This window comes from Chinchilla lanigera, unplaced genomic scaffold, assembly GCF_000276665.1.
Source record: "Chinchilla lanigera isolate Chin_1 unplaced genomic scaffold, ChiLan1.0 scaffold00019, whole genome shotgun sequence".
NCBI lineage: Eukaryota > Metazoa > Chordata > Mammalia > Rodentia > Chinchillidae > Chinchilla > Chinchilla lanigera.
The window spans coordinates 28211701-28227015 of record NW_004955420.1 but is presented as its reverse complement, the minus strand read 5'-3'; the positions used below and the strand labels follow the sequence as shown (position 1 = coordinate 28227015).

At 52.1% G+C, this 15315-nt stretch overlaps 1 protein-coding gene across 4 annotated transcripts in view; it reads right to left on the bottom strand.

The window, feature by feature from the left end:
* Sec22c (SEC22 homolog C, vesicle trafficking protein) overlaps nt 1-15315 on the bottom strand; it is a 16104-nt gene continuing 789 nt past the window's right edge. Inside the window, exons 1-7 of one of the 4 annotated variants that reach the window (XM_005383543.2) lie at nt 15075-15176; nt 8259-8467; nt 5740-5903; nt 3951-4130; nt 3230-3375; nt 2011-2076; nt 1-739 (exon numbers count right to left, since the gene is read on the bottom strand). In XM_005383543.2, coding sequence (XP_005383600.1) covers nt 539-739; nt 2011-2076; nt 3230-3375; nt 3951-4130; nt 5740-5903; nt 8259-8440 — 939 coding nt within the window. In that variant the 5' untranslated portion in view covers nt 8441-8467; nt 15075-15176 and the 3' untranslated portion in view covers nt 1-538. Of the gene's footprint in view, nt 740-2010; nt 2077-3229; nt 3376-3950; nt 4131-5739; nt 5904-8258; nt 8468-15074; nt 15177-15315 lie in introns of those variants that run through there. The other 3 variants (XM_005383544.2, XM_013513579.1, XM_013513580.1) reach the window with 3 other exon arrangements.

The following is a 15315-nucleotide window of genomic DNA, read 5'->3' as shown; positions in this document are numbered from 1 at the left end:
TTCACCATTTTCTCAGTTTAAATTTGTTCTCATCCTACTCAGTTCAATTTATATCCAAAATATAAATATTCCAAAGGTACAGCAAACCTAAGTTCTCAAAAATGTAAACAAAATTTATCTAGCTTGTATTTATGAACCACATTTAAGTTTCTAATTCACCCTGTTCTGACCCTCTTATCAAAGGAAAAGAGCTGAGTCATATTTAAAACTGAGTCATATTTAGACTGCAGAGCAGACTCGGATTTTGGACCGGTTCCTTGGAGACAACCGCGTGGACAGAGTGCTTGCAGCCTGCTTCCATAAAGACCAAACGCTCGGCCTGCTCTCCCACGGCACCTTCCTGAGAGCCAGGCCGGGGCACAGGCTGTCATCCTCAGCGCAGCGGAGGGGCACCCCGACCCGACCCTGCCAGGACCCTCACTCCGGCTCTGCACCGGCATGGCCCAAAGTTGCTTCACAGACAGAAGCAGGTAAAGTCAGAAGGAGGAAGGCCGGCAGGGACCAACCCTCAGAGGAAGGCAGCGCCGCCCGAGGGGCCTCACACGCTGCAGTCCGACTGCTTCTCCTGCAGCTGCCGCGTGAGGATCTGGTGCGAGGACAGGAAGGCCACGCCGACGTGGAAGAGGATCTGCCACAGGTTGCGCAGCCCGTGCAGGTACGCGTTGCCCAGGCAGATGAAGAGCAGCAGCAGCAGCACCTTTGCCGTGCGGCCTGGGCTGTAGAACAGGTACAGGTAGCACTGCAAGAGACCACAAGGCCGACCTCAGGGACTGAGTGCGGGCTATGTGCAGCTCGGCCGCGGCTGACTCCAGGTGCAGGCGGGCATGGGAGAGGGCAGAGAATCAGGTGCGACAGAAGAGCCAGGGGCTGGCGCCTCTGCAGCCCTGGGAGGTGCAGGTGGCAAGGGCCTGGCCGGGAGACTCCATGCAGCTCTCCCCCAGTTGGCCTGCAGAAGGAGCTGTGCCCTCCCTGGCCCCGCTTCCCCACTCCTGGCCCCGCTGTCCCTGGAAGCCTCTCTGAGTGAAGGAAAGTCTCCTTGCAGGCAGCGTGGCTGGGATTCCCTGCAGGGGTCCCATGGGAGGAGGGAGCTATGCCCGCTCTGCAAATGCTGGGAAAATAGCATTCCAGTTCAATATTGTTTTATAGCTCCTTTTTTTTTTTTTGTACCGGGAATCGAACTCAGGACCTTGCGCTCGCCAGGCAGGTGCTTATGCTGCTGAGCTATATCCCCGGCCCAAAAGAGGATTCTTTTTTTTTTCCTTTGCTACCAGGAATTGAACTCATGACCTTGTGCTTGCCAGGCAGGCACTTGTGGGGCTGAGTTATATCCCCGGCCCCTTCACAATTATGCTTTTTGGTACCTTTTTTTCTTTTTTTTTTTTGGTACTGGGAATCAAACTCACGACCTCGCACTTGCCAGGCAGGCGCTTGCGCCGCTGAGCTATATCCCTGGCCCCAATACTGTTTTTAAAACAGCACATTCTCAGAACACAGAGCAACTCAGTGCCAGTTCTGGCTCTGGAGGGAGGGAGGGGCCATCAGAGCAGGGACTACAGGTGTGTAACACGCACTGCTAAAGCCCCCACTTAGTGATCTAACTTTTGTTTCATTCCCTAAGGGACAGATTTGAGAAGGTATCACTATTTAAAAAAAAAATTGCAACTTTTGGCCTGGTCATAGGTTTACAAACCACATCTTCATTGCCACTGCCTATGCCAGGCCACCTGTGCGCTGGACTGTCAGGGTCACTGTCGGATCGGCTGCTCTCAGTGGCCTGTGGCCCTGAACAAGTGGCTTTCCCCTTCCATGGTGCCCAAAGCTCCTCCTCCACAAAATGTGAGGCTCAGCAGGATGGGCCAAGGTTTTTCCATGAAGGGCTCAGGGGTCCGGGATTTGAACCAAGACCAGGCGGAACAAACCCGGTACCAGAAACTTCCTGGCAGTTGTAACAAAAGGACAAAAAAGGCCACAGGTTTAACCCACTCACCCAGGCACCAGCATTTCACCCACCTGGAAAACGCAGGCTACAAAAGGAATGAGGAAAGCCAGGATGTTCCCAATTTCCTCCTGGGCCACCTGGAGAGATCAGAGGAACACGGGGAGGGTGCAAGGTGAGAGGGGCCACCCGAACCCTCCCTCCCCGACAGCCCTGCACCTCAGCAACGCCCAGACCCTCTCGGCTCCCTCTGCTCTGGACAGCCACTGCCTCATGCTGCCCACGGCTGGTGCTGTCCACTCTGCTCTGTGCCGAGGCCCACAAGGCAAGAGCCATGCCCCAGCCATCTTGCTGGCCGGGGGCTGCTTTCAGTGTCCAGACAGCAGCAACAACCCTCAGCAGTAAGAGGGGACGCCACACCCCCCACTGGGATGAGGGGAGGCGGTGACAGGCGGCTGCCGCTCCGGACGGCCCAGCACCCGCTACGCTCCAGACGACGGCCGCAACGCGGGAGAGGCGAGCATCACAGTTCTGCTCTGAGGTACACATGCTACCTATGGTCCCATTCCTAATCCAAGTACTTGAAATACTTCAAAATTTACAACTGTTTTAAAACAGGATTGAGCTGGGCATGGCGGCGCACACCTGTCATCCCAGCACTCAGGAGGCTGAGGCGGAAGGTTCGCTGAGAGCCCAAGGCCAGCCTGGGCTACACAGTGAGTTCAAGGTCAGCCTGAACTGCATAGTGAGACCCTACCTCAAAAAGAAAAGTCAATCAAGCAATTAGTCAATAAGGAAAATTTAAAAAATAAAACAGGGTTGAAATAGAGCATTGCTCTGAGACAGCCGGCCCAGCGGAAGGAACTGCATCACAGTGTGCTATGGACACAGCTCTGTGGCAAACACACAAGACGCTCCTGTGGAATTATTCACGTAGGACTGTGGGGAGAAAAGAGCCTGAACCTTGAAGTCTGGGAACCTGACTTTTGCTGTGGGTAAATAAGGCGGTAGCCCCTGGCGTGACTCACAGGTCCCCAGGGAAATGCCAGCCCATACTCCTCGTAGCAAGCTGCCTACCTCTCACCACTGTCTCTGCAAGCCCACCCTGGGCAACCAAGCAAGACACTGTCTCACAGTTTAATAGGGTGGGCTGGGGATGTCATTCAGTATGAAAGCCCTGGGTTCGATCCCCAGTTCCACACAAGAGAGGAACAGAAACCTTAGTGTAGAGTAACTTAACAGATGCAGTAACCCCATCGGCTCCTTCGCTGCAAGCTGGAAAGCCCGGGCTACCTGTAAGGAGTGCTCTGCGAGGTGAACTCCGCGGATGAGGTTGAGAGCAGCGCACATGATGTTGAGGACGAGGGACAGGACTCCCAGGGCAGTCACAGGCTCCATGCGGAAAGTGGGAGCTTGACGAGGAGAGACGCAAGCGTCTGCTGAAAACCACGGCCGTGAAAGAGGTGGCAGAGGCACCGCCCCCACTCCACAACCCCAGTCTGCTTCCTGTGAAAGTTAAGTGCTCTCCCAGTGTAAGTTGTTCTAATTTACACTTAAAATTTACTAGGAATTTACCCCTTAAAACATATTACACCAAAACACAAAGTCAGGCCCAAAACAGGGACATTTTTAATATATCATTTTAAAACTCCAAGCAATGAGTTTAATATTAAAATTTAAAATAATTCGACTGTTATAGTGTAGCCAGCTCTATCGGATAACGATCCACTCTTACACTGTGACAGGATTCTTCGGCCGTAAATGTCTACTTTAGTTAATAATTAGTTTATGTAATTGTAAAACAAGAAATACAAAATAATTATGCTTTGTCGGGTGCTAAACACCCAGTAGCTGATGGCACTAACCCAGGAGTCCCAAGGCACAGGACACCACCCAGGCTCACGCTCTCTAACCACCTGGCAACAGGGTGAGTCTGTAACCCTCCCACCCCAAACGCATTTCTAGCCTGTCACACACAGCAGCCTTTCACCAGCGACAGAGGGGGGCCGCTCACCAGGCTCCAGGAGCACGGGCACGTGGCCGTTCGCCAGCCTGCCGGCCGCGTCTGTCTCTTCCAGGGAGAGGACCACTGGGGGCCGGAAGTCCAGCTCCTCCTGCACCTTCTCCAAGCTGCTCTGCATTTGAGAGGCGCTCGCGTGGTTAAAATGCCGCTTCACCTTCTGAATGGTGCTGTCTGCAGGAAGAGCAACCCAGGTCGGGCGTGTGCACCAGATGCCAGTGCGAGGCAGCGAGTCCAAAACCAAGTTCCCGTCGCTAGGCGAGCGCCTGAATCTGCCGGTCTGGGGGCGGGCTACACGTCCAGGTCATGACTGCCGTGCGGAACCCTAGCCCGGTGGGTCCCCCGTGACTGGAGAAGGCCTCACTGATGCGTCACGGGACCTCAGTGGCTGCAGTCTGACTCACCACACCTGACAGGAGGCCCAAGGCACGGCTCGCACAGCTCTGAGCCGGAAAGGAGCGGTTCCTCCTGCCTTGATTGTCTCAAAACAGGCTTCTTTGAAAAGAATTACAAATGAATACAAACGTGTTCTGCAAACCAGGGTATACGTCTGAAAGGCTGGTTTTAAGGCTCCCATTTACGTTAGTATCAATCCATTACCAAATCCTAAAAAGTATGTGAAGTGAAATCTCATACACACGGGCAAAGCAGACTCATGTCTGACACTAGCACCATGCAGTCTGCCCCAGGCTGCTCCCAGCAGCGAGGACGCGAGGTCCCAGGGGGGCCCCACCAGGTCCCACACACCGCCTGGAGGACGGCAGCGCGGGGACGGAGAAGAGCGGGCGTCCACAGCGCTGTGCTGCAGCCCGTCAGGACCTACAGGAAGAGGGGCTGAGGGTGACCGTGAGACTCAAGGTTCTCGGGGACCCTGAGGCAGGGCTCTTGGTCTCCCCAGGGGTCTGCAGCACCTCGCGGGGTGGCACCGGACCACGCCAGTGCCACCGCTGAGGGCCGGCGGAGGGCCACATGAGGCTGCACTGGCGACGGCAGAGGGACCAGGACTCATGGGCAGAAACACCTCCAGGTGCTGGCCCTGCGCCAGCCTGGACCAAGGGCCGTCAGTGCCTTATTCAAGGACATCACAGAGACAACAGCTGTGACACAGGACCCCACAATGCTCCCAGCTCCTGCCTCTACTCTCGTCCCCCAGGAGCTCGAAGAGGACCCAGGCTGACAATGGTCAGCACAGACCGTGTTACTGTGTGGCTTCCCGAGCTCCAGGCCTCTCTGCCGAGCCGGGGAAGAGGCAGCCTCCTGCAGAGCAGCGCTTCTCAAGCGCCTCAGGAAAGGACGTTTTTCCAAACTGCACTGATACTTTGATAAAATACAATTTAAAACTCCCAGGGAATTACCAACAACCTGCCCGCACTGTTCCTCCCTTTCCTAGTCCCTTATGATTGAAGAACACGCCCGCAGGGGCCAGCAAAATGTGCTAGGCTTCCGGTCGGCAGGCTGCTTGGGGGCAGCGGCAGCCACAACGGCGCAAGCAGGAATGAGCACAGCTGTGCTCTGCCTGGGCGGTGTCTGAGGCCATCCTGAGAATCCCCAGGCCTCTCCCTTCCTCCCTTGCCCAGCTCTGCAGGTCTGAAAAGCCAGGTGCTGGACCTGCAGGCTCCCTGGTGCTGGCCCCGCTGTGAAACCTCGAGGGGGGTCTGACGTGGCTTCATGGCATATGGCTGTGCCTCCCACGTGTCTCCTTGAGGGTCGAAGCCCCCAACATAGCGAGCTCTGCACACACCATGCACAGGAGAGGAAGGAAACGCGAAAGCAAAGTACAAACCGAACTCGAGGAAGGCGTACGGCCTGGAGGCGAGGCTGACTCTGGTGGTGTCGAAGGACGACGTGAACTCCCACCACAGGGTCTCCAGGAAGCAGAAGGCCATGGCTGCGGGGCACTGGCGGGAGCAGATGGCCATGCAGGCCACATCCCCTGCAGAAGAGAAGCTGCAACACAAGGGCAGTCTGTATCACCAGGAGCAGGCCCACTCACCCCGTGCTGTGGGACCCCCAAGCCGTGCCTGTCGGCCTCCCACAGTCCAGGGTGCTTTCGGTGCACGTCAGCTCTTCCCCTGGACCGGTTTCTAAGACTGAGCCTTCCTCCGGCGGTGCCGGCCCCACAGCGTAATGATGCAGGCGGGCGGGGCGCGCCTCGGCCTTCTCTGCTCCCACTTCCATCAGTCACTTCCCGAAGTGAAAGCGCCCCAGCCCGTGGCTCCAAGGCTCTGTAAATTCACACACATACAACGCTGGGTTTCATCCGCTCATGTTTCGTCTAGCCCGTTCCCATCCAGGTAGAACAAGACTGGCCTGCAACCCTCCCTCCGTGCCATCTTCATCTGCTTGTGGCATTAGGTGATTCTGGTTTCTTAAAACAAATGCCTTTCTGGCTTTTCTGCTCCTCTGCAGGCTGCCCCTCCCTTGTCAGTCAAGTTCTGGGGGCCGACGCCCATCTGGCTGGGCGTCCGCGACGGACCCGGGTGGATACTGTACCCGCTCCTGTTCCACCATTTTCCACTGAGGCTCATCATCGAGGGCGGCTCCTCCCTCAGAACCCCAACCCGAGCTCCGCGCAGGTCAGCTCCCCAGGGGCGTCAAGGGTCTGGGCCAACACTGACGGGGTTCCCAGACACCCCCTCCAAGCCCCGGGCCGTCCGGGTGCAGAGGTCCCAAGCCCCTGGTGCGATTGTGTTTTACATCGCATCCCCGGCCCGGGAGAGACCAGTGTCCCCTCACCCAGCGTCCTGTCAGCAGGACGGCGGCCCGGCCCGACTCCGTCCTCTGTGCAAAGGCCTCATCCTGACCCCGGCCCACGAGTCCCCAGGCCTCGTCCCTGCACCATGCTGGGGGCAAGCCCCGAGCTTCCCGCACAGTGACCAGGACCCTGCGTATCACCACACACACACACACACACACCTCGCTGGAGTGTGCGCACACACGGGCACACCAGCATCTGGCTCCCTTCACCGGGGGAAACCCGGGGCTTCCTCCAAGTTGGACTGTAGGCGTCGGGTGACTCTTTGGATCTATCTGCCCACATCGCTGGCCACTTCCCGCAGGAGGTTTCAGGCTTTAATGTTCTGTCTGTTACAGCGGGAACGCCCTACCAAAGACCTTTCTCAGCTTGAAGGACAGGAGGGCTCCCTGGACAGGGTCCTTCAGAGGGCCTCAGCCTTCAGGATGGAGCTGTTCCTGCAGGACAGAGGCCTCAGCTGTGGGCTGAATGTGTCCCCAGAGGACGGCTGCAGCCCTTCCTCCACGGGCTTTGGATGGGGCTTCACTTGCAAACTGAGTCAGCAAGATGAAATGAGGTCATCCGGATCAGGGGGGGCCCTCTTCTGACGACTGCTACCCTCACAAAAAGGCCGCGTGACCACGGAGTGCATCTACTAGACAAGGAAGCCAGGGTTGCCACCAGGGGGCAGTGCAGGCCTGAGAGAGTCCTCCTCACAGCTTGCAGAGGGGACACCCGCGCACCTGGAGCTCAGACTTCAGGCCTTCAGAACAGAGAGAAGGCATTTCTGTCAGGGCACCCTAGGAAACACCCCGTAATTGTGAAGCACTATGTACTACACACCTGTAATAAAAGTCTCAGCTTCCTCTTTGGAAACAATGGTGAGAGCTAGGTGTGAGAGCATCATCTGTAATCCCAGCACCCAGAAGAATGAGAGAAAGATCGCCATGAGTTTGAGGCCAGCCTGAACTACACAGAGAGACCCTGTTTCTACTACTACTACCAATAATAATAATAATGAACATTTAACTCAACATAAATAAGGTAGGTATGGCTCCAGGGGCTCAGGAGGCTGAGGCAGGAGGATCAAAAGTTTGAAACCAGCCTGGGCAACTTAGTAAGACTGTCTCAAAATAAAAAATTAAAAGAGTTTAGGGATATAGCTCATTGCAAAGGCCCTGGATTCAATCCCCAGTATCACACACCAAATAAATACTGAGTAAAACATATTATATTCTTCTCCCCCCCCCCTTTTTTTCTTTTTGAGACAGGGTCTCAATATGCAGCTCAGGCTGGCCTTGAGCTCACTTTATAGCCCAGACTGGCCTCAAACTCTCGATGATCTTCCTGCCTCAGCCTCCCAAGCGCTGGGATTACAGGCGTGCACCATCACACCCAGCTAACATATTACATTCTATATCCCCTTCTCAAAAAGCTAGGAGCCCATGATTTCACTGGGAAGTCACAGGCTTCTTTCTGAGCAGACGGGTCCTCACAAGGGAGGGGTACCGACAGAGCGCAGCGCAGCAGGCAGAGCCCCCCAAGGAAGGGTCTCGGGCTGTACTTACTGTATCCGGAAGTCCTGGCTCTCCGCGGAGCCCCGGCCCGGGTGCTGGGCCAGCTGCACAGCTAAGGCCTTGAGGCGCCGCCTGCTTTCCAGGAAGGCCGGGGCGTGGTAGAAATCGGTGGAGGCCGACAGGGGCAGGCCGTCCCTCACCCGTACCACGCTAGTGAAGAAGATCATGGACATGGTCCACGGGAGGAGGCATGGGGACACCTGTGGGCCGAGGGGAAAGCAGGGGACCTGGTTACTGAGGCACGCCAGACGGCGTCCTCCCTCCACGCACCACCCAGCTCTTCTTTGCGAGACCCTCCCAGCTTCTCTCGTGAATCCTCCCTCCCGGGTTCAGTCCCAGGGGATGGGAGGGAGGAGGGGGAGCAGCCAGCAACAGCAGGGCCTGAGGGGACAGGAGGGCCTGAGAGCCAGGGAGAAGGTGCTAAGCAGCTTAGTGCCACATCCCACTGGCAGGAGCCAGAGGAAGGCGGGGAGGCAGCCCCTAACCTATCGCTGGGGGCCAGGGCAGTAGGCGCAGGACAGAGCCAGGGAGCAGGTCCTCTGAATCCCTGCAAACGTCTGACACACAGCCAGTCTTCAAAAGGATGACTGAGTCCCACAGAGGGTGAAAGGAAGTCACTGAGAAAGTTATATTACAGCAAGACACTAAATGTTTGGTCATGATGTGTAAGCACAGGAAACCAAAGGAAACAGATCTGAGCCTGGATGGTGCCTTTGGCAAATAACAACCGGAAACCCCGGCACTATACACAAGGTAAGCAGGACCCAAGGAGCTCAAGTTTGCCGCCTTTTCTTCTGCATCATAAATCCCAGACTTGGTGTTGGAGAAAACACAACACAGAAATGCCAGTGAGCAAAGGACCCAAAAGCCACCACCACCACAACAAAGCTTCTCTCTCTCGTCAAGGAACTGCGAAAGGTAGTCTAGCAAAGTAGACAGCGCCTCAGTAAAACCACTCTATCCTCGGCAAACACCAAGGGAAAAAGTCTGCAGCCACCTCCCGCACACCAGGGAAGGCAGGTGACGAGCTACGTGTGTGCCCTGGCCCATGAGGCCGAATGTCCTCTGCCTTGAGGGGGTACAGGGCAGGAAGGACCCGCCCTCCCCGCCAAATGCCCATCTATCCCCAGGAATTCTGAGCAGCTCACTGCACTGGAGGGTGCACAGAGGTACGTGGGAATGGACTTTTACTCCCTCCTGGCAGATTACACCCCCGCTGCCCTGCAGGAGCGAGGTACACAAAGCCTGCAGAAGCAGGTGGTTTCTTTGTTAGTATCGTGATTATTAACACACACGAGCTGTGCACACTGCAGCTCACTGTGTATTTACGAGCATGCGTATACTGTGCACTGACCACTGCCATCTACCCGTCCACCCTCTCCCCTCCTGACCCCGTGCCGTTCCTTAGCAGTGCCTCTTCTATTGTCAGATCATTTTGCTTAAGTTTCTACATGTGAGAAAAAGGGTGCAATACTAGTCTTCCTGTATCTGACTTATGGCCTAACATGACATCCTCCAGTTACATCCACTTTTGTGCAAAATGACAGGATCTTGCTCTTCTTTACAGTTGAGTAACACTCCAACGTGCATATGTACTATATTTTCTTTATCCATTCATCTGCTGATGGCGCCCAGGTTGGTTCCACACCTTGGTGGTTGTGAGCGGCGCCAGAAAACAGCCACGCAGGGACCTCTCTGGATGTAACCACATTTCCTTTGGATGTACACCCAGGAGCGGAACAGCTGGACTGTGTGGTGCTTCTGTAGTTCACCCTTTCCTATGCTGTTACCCACAGTGGCTGTGCCAATTTACATTCCTAATAGCAGTGTATAAAGATTCCTTTCTCTCCACATCCTCCTGGCAAGTTCGCTACTACAGCTTGAGGACAGCCATGCGCACTGGGATGAGAGGGCATATCCCCAGGTTTTGATCTGCAGCTCCCTGAGGGCCAAAGACATCAAATGTTTTTTCATGTCTGTTCGGATGACTTGCCCATACTTTTTTACTGGATTACTTTTCGCTGTTCTTTATGCATTCTGAGTACTAACCTGCTGTCGGATGACTGGCTGTCACAGACTTCCTCCCATTTCGCAGGCTCTCTGCAGTCTGTGGCTCTCTCTCCCATTGTGCAAAAGCTTTTTAACTTCTTTATGATCCAATCTGTCAGTTTTTGCATTTGCTTTCTGTGCTTTTGGAGTCCTACCCTGGAAATGACTGCTTGTGTCAATATGCTCAAATGTCTCTCTGTGTTTTCTCTAGTAACTTCAGAGTTTGAGGTCTCACATTACAGTCTTTGATCCAATGTGAGTTGATTTTTGTACAAGGAGAGGATCGGGTCTGATTTCTATCCTCTACCTGTGTGTATCGTTTTCCCAGACCATCTGTTGAAAAGGCTGTTCTTCCTCCAATGTGTTTTTGGCACTTTTGTTCAAAATCAGTTGGCCAAAGATATATGGATGTACTTCTGGGTCCCCTCTTCTGTTCTAGTGATCTGAGTCTGCTTTTATTCCCAACCATGGCATAAAAACACCATGTCACAGTGGCTCTATGGCATGTCTTGAAACCAAGTACTATAGGGCCAGCAGCTTTGCTCTTTTTTCTCAGGATTGTTTTGTTTCTTTGGAGGCTTTCATGCTTCTATATGAATTTTAGGATTTCTTTCTAGTGCTGTGAAGAATATCACTTGTATTTTGATGGGGATTTCTCTGGACTATACATCATTTTGGGTAGTATGGCCATTTTATTAACATTAATTCTCTGAATCCATGAACATGGGAGGTCTTCCTATCTTTTTATATTACAATAAGATCCAGATCTTGTAATACAATACCTGAAAATATCTATGTTTCAACAAAAAAAAAAATCACTGGCCATCCTAAGAACCAGGAAAATCTCAACTTGAATGCAAAGATGCTAAAACTATCTGACAAAACTTTAAAGCAGCCACATAAATATACTTCAACAAGCAACTTAAAGAAATGTTTAAAATATTTCCTCAAAGAAATCTTCTACAATATAAAAAAAACCCGGAAATTTAGCATTAAAATGTTTAAGAGTTAAAAATAACTGAAACCAAAAAAAACCAACAGATGAGCTCAACAGCCCAATGAAGACAAATGAAGAATGAATCAGAAAAAGTGAAGACAACACAGAAATTACCTAGTCTGTACAATCTGAGAGGAATGTGGCTGAAAAACACTGCACAGAGCTCAGAGATCTGCGGAGCTGAGAAATCGTCTATCACCCCTAGAAGACAGGAGGAAAAGTCTTCAGGGAAATACCCGAGTACTTCCCAAATGCAGCAGAAGACACAAATCCTAGAAAGGATCCGCCCAAGGAAATCCACACTAGCACACACAATGGCCAAACTGAAAACTGAAAACAGCAAGAGAAAAAAGACACCTTACATAGTGGGAGAACAAGCCAAAGTCAGCAAAATTCTCATAGAAACCATAATGGACAGAAAGAAATAATACATTTTTCAAGTGCTAAAAGGAAGAGAGCTGGCAACTCAGAATTCTGTATTTAGCAAAAATATCCTTTAAGAATGAAGGAGAGGGGCTGGGGATTCAGCTCAGTGGCACAGCGCCTGCCTGGCAAGCGCAAGTTCATGAGTTCGATTCCCGGTACTGGAAGAAAAACAAAAACAAAACAAAACAAAACAAAACAAAAGAATGAAGGAGAAAGCTGGGCATGGTAGTGCACCTGTAATCCTAGCACAAGGAAAGCTGAGGCAGGAGGATCGATATGAGTTCAAATCATAGGCTACATAGTGAGTTCAACGCCAGGCTGAGTTATACACCGAGACACAGCCTAAAAAAAAAAAAAAAAAGTAAAGGGGAAAGCAAAACATACTTAGCTGAAGGGACACTAACAGAATTTGTCACCAACACACCTGCTCTACAAGAATAGCTAAAGGAGCCAGGCATGGGGGTACACAACAGTCATCCCAGCACTCCGGGACCACAAGGTCAAGCCCCGTGGGGGCCACTTAGCAATTTGGCAAGACTTTGTCTGAAAAATAAATATATTTACAGAGGGCTGGGGATGCAGCTCAGTGCCAAGTCCCTGGATTCAATCCCTACTACAAAAAAAAAAAAAAAAAAAAGCTTAAACATAAGAAGGAAAAGCATAATGTACATAAGGACTTTAAGCTAATTCTTTATACTTTAATTATTAACATAAGTATTGCTCTGGTTTGTGTCTGGATGTCCCCAAAGCCTCATGCAGTCAAGAGAGGCACACTTTTTGGAGGCGGCTGAATCTAGAGTGTGTGATTGGCTCACTGTCTGGTGCTGGGATTGGCGGTAGGAGTGCTGCACCTGCCCTGGGGTGGGCAGCCTGCACACACGATAAGGGAAGGAAAGAGGCTTGTTCTCTCTTTTGCCGTTTTCTATCACATGTATGGTAGCCCCTGACCATGCCACCCTGCCTTGGAGCCGGTCAATAAGAGACTGAAACCTCCACAAACTGTGAGCTAAATAAACATTTCCTTCCTTAATTTTGGACATTGGGTATTTTGTCTCAGCCATGAGAGAAAAGTAACCAAGATAAGCATAGTCACAGAGACTTACAAGGATGGTACAGAGAGGTCCCATGTGCCCTTTACCTAGTTTCCCCCATGGATTACCTTTCATGTAACTTAGTGCAATACCAATTCCAAGAAACTGACATTGGTATAAAGTGTGTATATCCAAGTATACCTTTTATTATGTGTTCATCCCCATAAACACCACCTCAACCCACACACAAAATCACTCCCTCACAAACAGGGTGTGGGGGCACACACCTGGCTTCCCAGCACTCTGGGAGGCTGAGGCAGGAATATAACTACAGGACATTTTCAAACAGAAAGGTACTATAACCTCAGGATTCATTAAAGTAAAGCCACTCAAAGATAATTAGTATTCAGTTCACAACAGAAAAACAGTGGTATGAATCTGGAAAATCATGCCACAATTACAGAAAAATATCAATTCTACAAGGAGAAGTTCAGTTTTAGAGTCCTCTCACAGAGACGCTGGCTCAGCATCCAGGTCTTACCAGACCCCATATGGGGCACGGGGCACTGGGCACTGTACCCTAGCACCAGGCCTGGCTGGAACCAGGAAACACTCAGCTGAAACTGCCAAGCAAATGAATGAATGAATGAACAAAAGAACAAACAAACAGCTGCTGTATTTTGGTTCACTGAATTGAGAACTGCTGGTCTGCACATCCCTTTCCTTACTTCTGAACTACATTTTGAACACTCGCCCACAATAAATCTCTACTTGAGAGAAAATGAGAAAGATTTAGTCTATATAGCTGGTATTTTAAGTAGAAGCACAAGGCTGCAATAAACACACCACATCCACGTTACTACGTTTTATTTAAAAGTATTTTAACGTGCCTCCCTCGTTTCCTAAATCCTGACCCAACCACCTGTTTACAGACTATCCAGGCCGTAGATTATCCCTACTTCGCCGGCAAAGGCCGTGCCCTGCGCCAGAGGTGGCTCCTTCTGTCTTTTCTCCCCTCTTCCTTTTCTCCCAAATCTCTACCGCAGGCAGGAGATGATCAGGTCTTGTAAGACAGGCGTTTAAACTAGGAAAACAGCTAATAAGGCTTAATGCCCACTACCAGATTCACCATTGGCCACAGGACCTGAGAAACAGTCGCCTAATCTGTAGATCCTGGAGGCTCCAAGTGTCTGGGGAGCAAGAGGAGATAAAGGTCAACACAAGTCGTCTGTGAAGATCTGAGAGGAGCGGGCAACGGAATGTGAGAGAACTCATATTACATTCCTCCCTCCCTGTGCCCTGGTTCCACACCAGCAGATTCAACCAACTTCCAATGCGCGGTATTTGAAAAACAACCCCATCAGTCCTGAGTATGCACAGACCTCTTTCTTGTCACTACTGACCTGGGTACACAAGCAACCCAGAAATGCCTGAGAGGTGTGAATCCTGCAGCTCTACAGCTTAAGGGTATTAGGTAAAACTCAACCCTGGCATGGTGGCACATGCCTATAATCCCAGCACGCAGGTGGCTGAGGCAGGTTGATCACCATGAATTTGAGGCCAGCCTGGGCTATACAATGAGACCCTGTCTCAAAACAACAAAAAAGAAGGTGTAACTGGGATTCAAACTCGAACTTCCTTGAAATAGCCTAAGATCAAAAGCCTACGATCTTTCTACCACATCCCACTTCTCCGAATCCAACTTCTGGGATTACAGCTACTGTATTTCTCTAATCCCTTTCCTAGAGTACTAATACTAAAACTAGTCAGGGATGAGTGGCTGGGGGAAGGAGCTGAGGTTAGCGCCACCACCGCTCCCTATCACTGTATCGCTTTGACGCCTGTCTTCCTCTCCGGCCATCAGTCACCTTCTGGGGACAACTGATCTCTAAATTCCTTCTAAGAACAAAACACACTGACCCCAAGATGTTCTCTATGTTACAAATGCAAACATTTAAATCAGAGCTACAGAGCCAGTCCTGGTGGTGTATGCCTGTGATCCCAGCGACTCCACAGGCCGAAGCAGGAGGATCCTAAGTTCGAGGCCAGCCTGGACAATTGAAGGAGGCCCTGTCTCAAAAACTAAACCGGAGCTCTAACAACACTGTCAGCATCTCCCCGAGGAAACTCCAGCGTGCCAATTCATTTCTATTTAGCAGCGTTAAACCAATGCTGCTTCTCTCCATTTCCGTCTCACTAAAACTGCTTTCCCAGGGTTAGCTCTTCCTTGTAAAGGTTAATGAAGATTCACCCTACTCATCGGCTCTGGGGCGTCATATCTTTCTCATCTCCCAAAAACCTCACCCGGGCTCTCAGCCCGGACTGCTCTTCCGCGGCGCTGGTGTCTGCGCGCCTGGTTCCCCGGTGCCTCCTTCTCCGGGGGCTGAACACCCGGCCCTCGGCTCAGTCCCCACAGGGGCCGGGGCGCGGGGAAGTCTGTGTCACAGCGGCGCGCACCCTTGGGCGAGGATCCGCGGGTCCTGGTCCCGGCGGGAGGCGACCCAGACCCCGACACGGGCGGGTGGGCCCCGCCGCCTGCACCCAG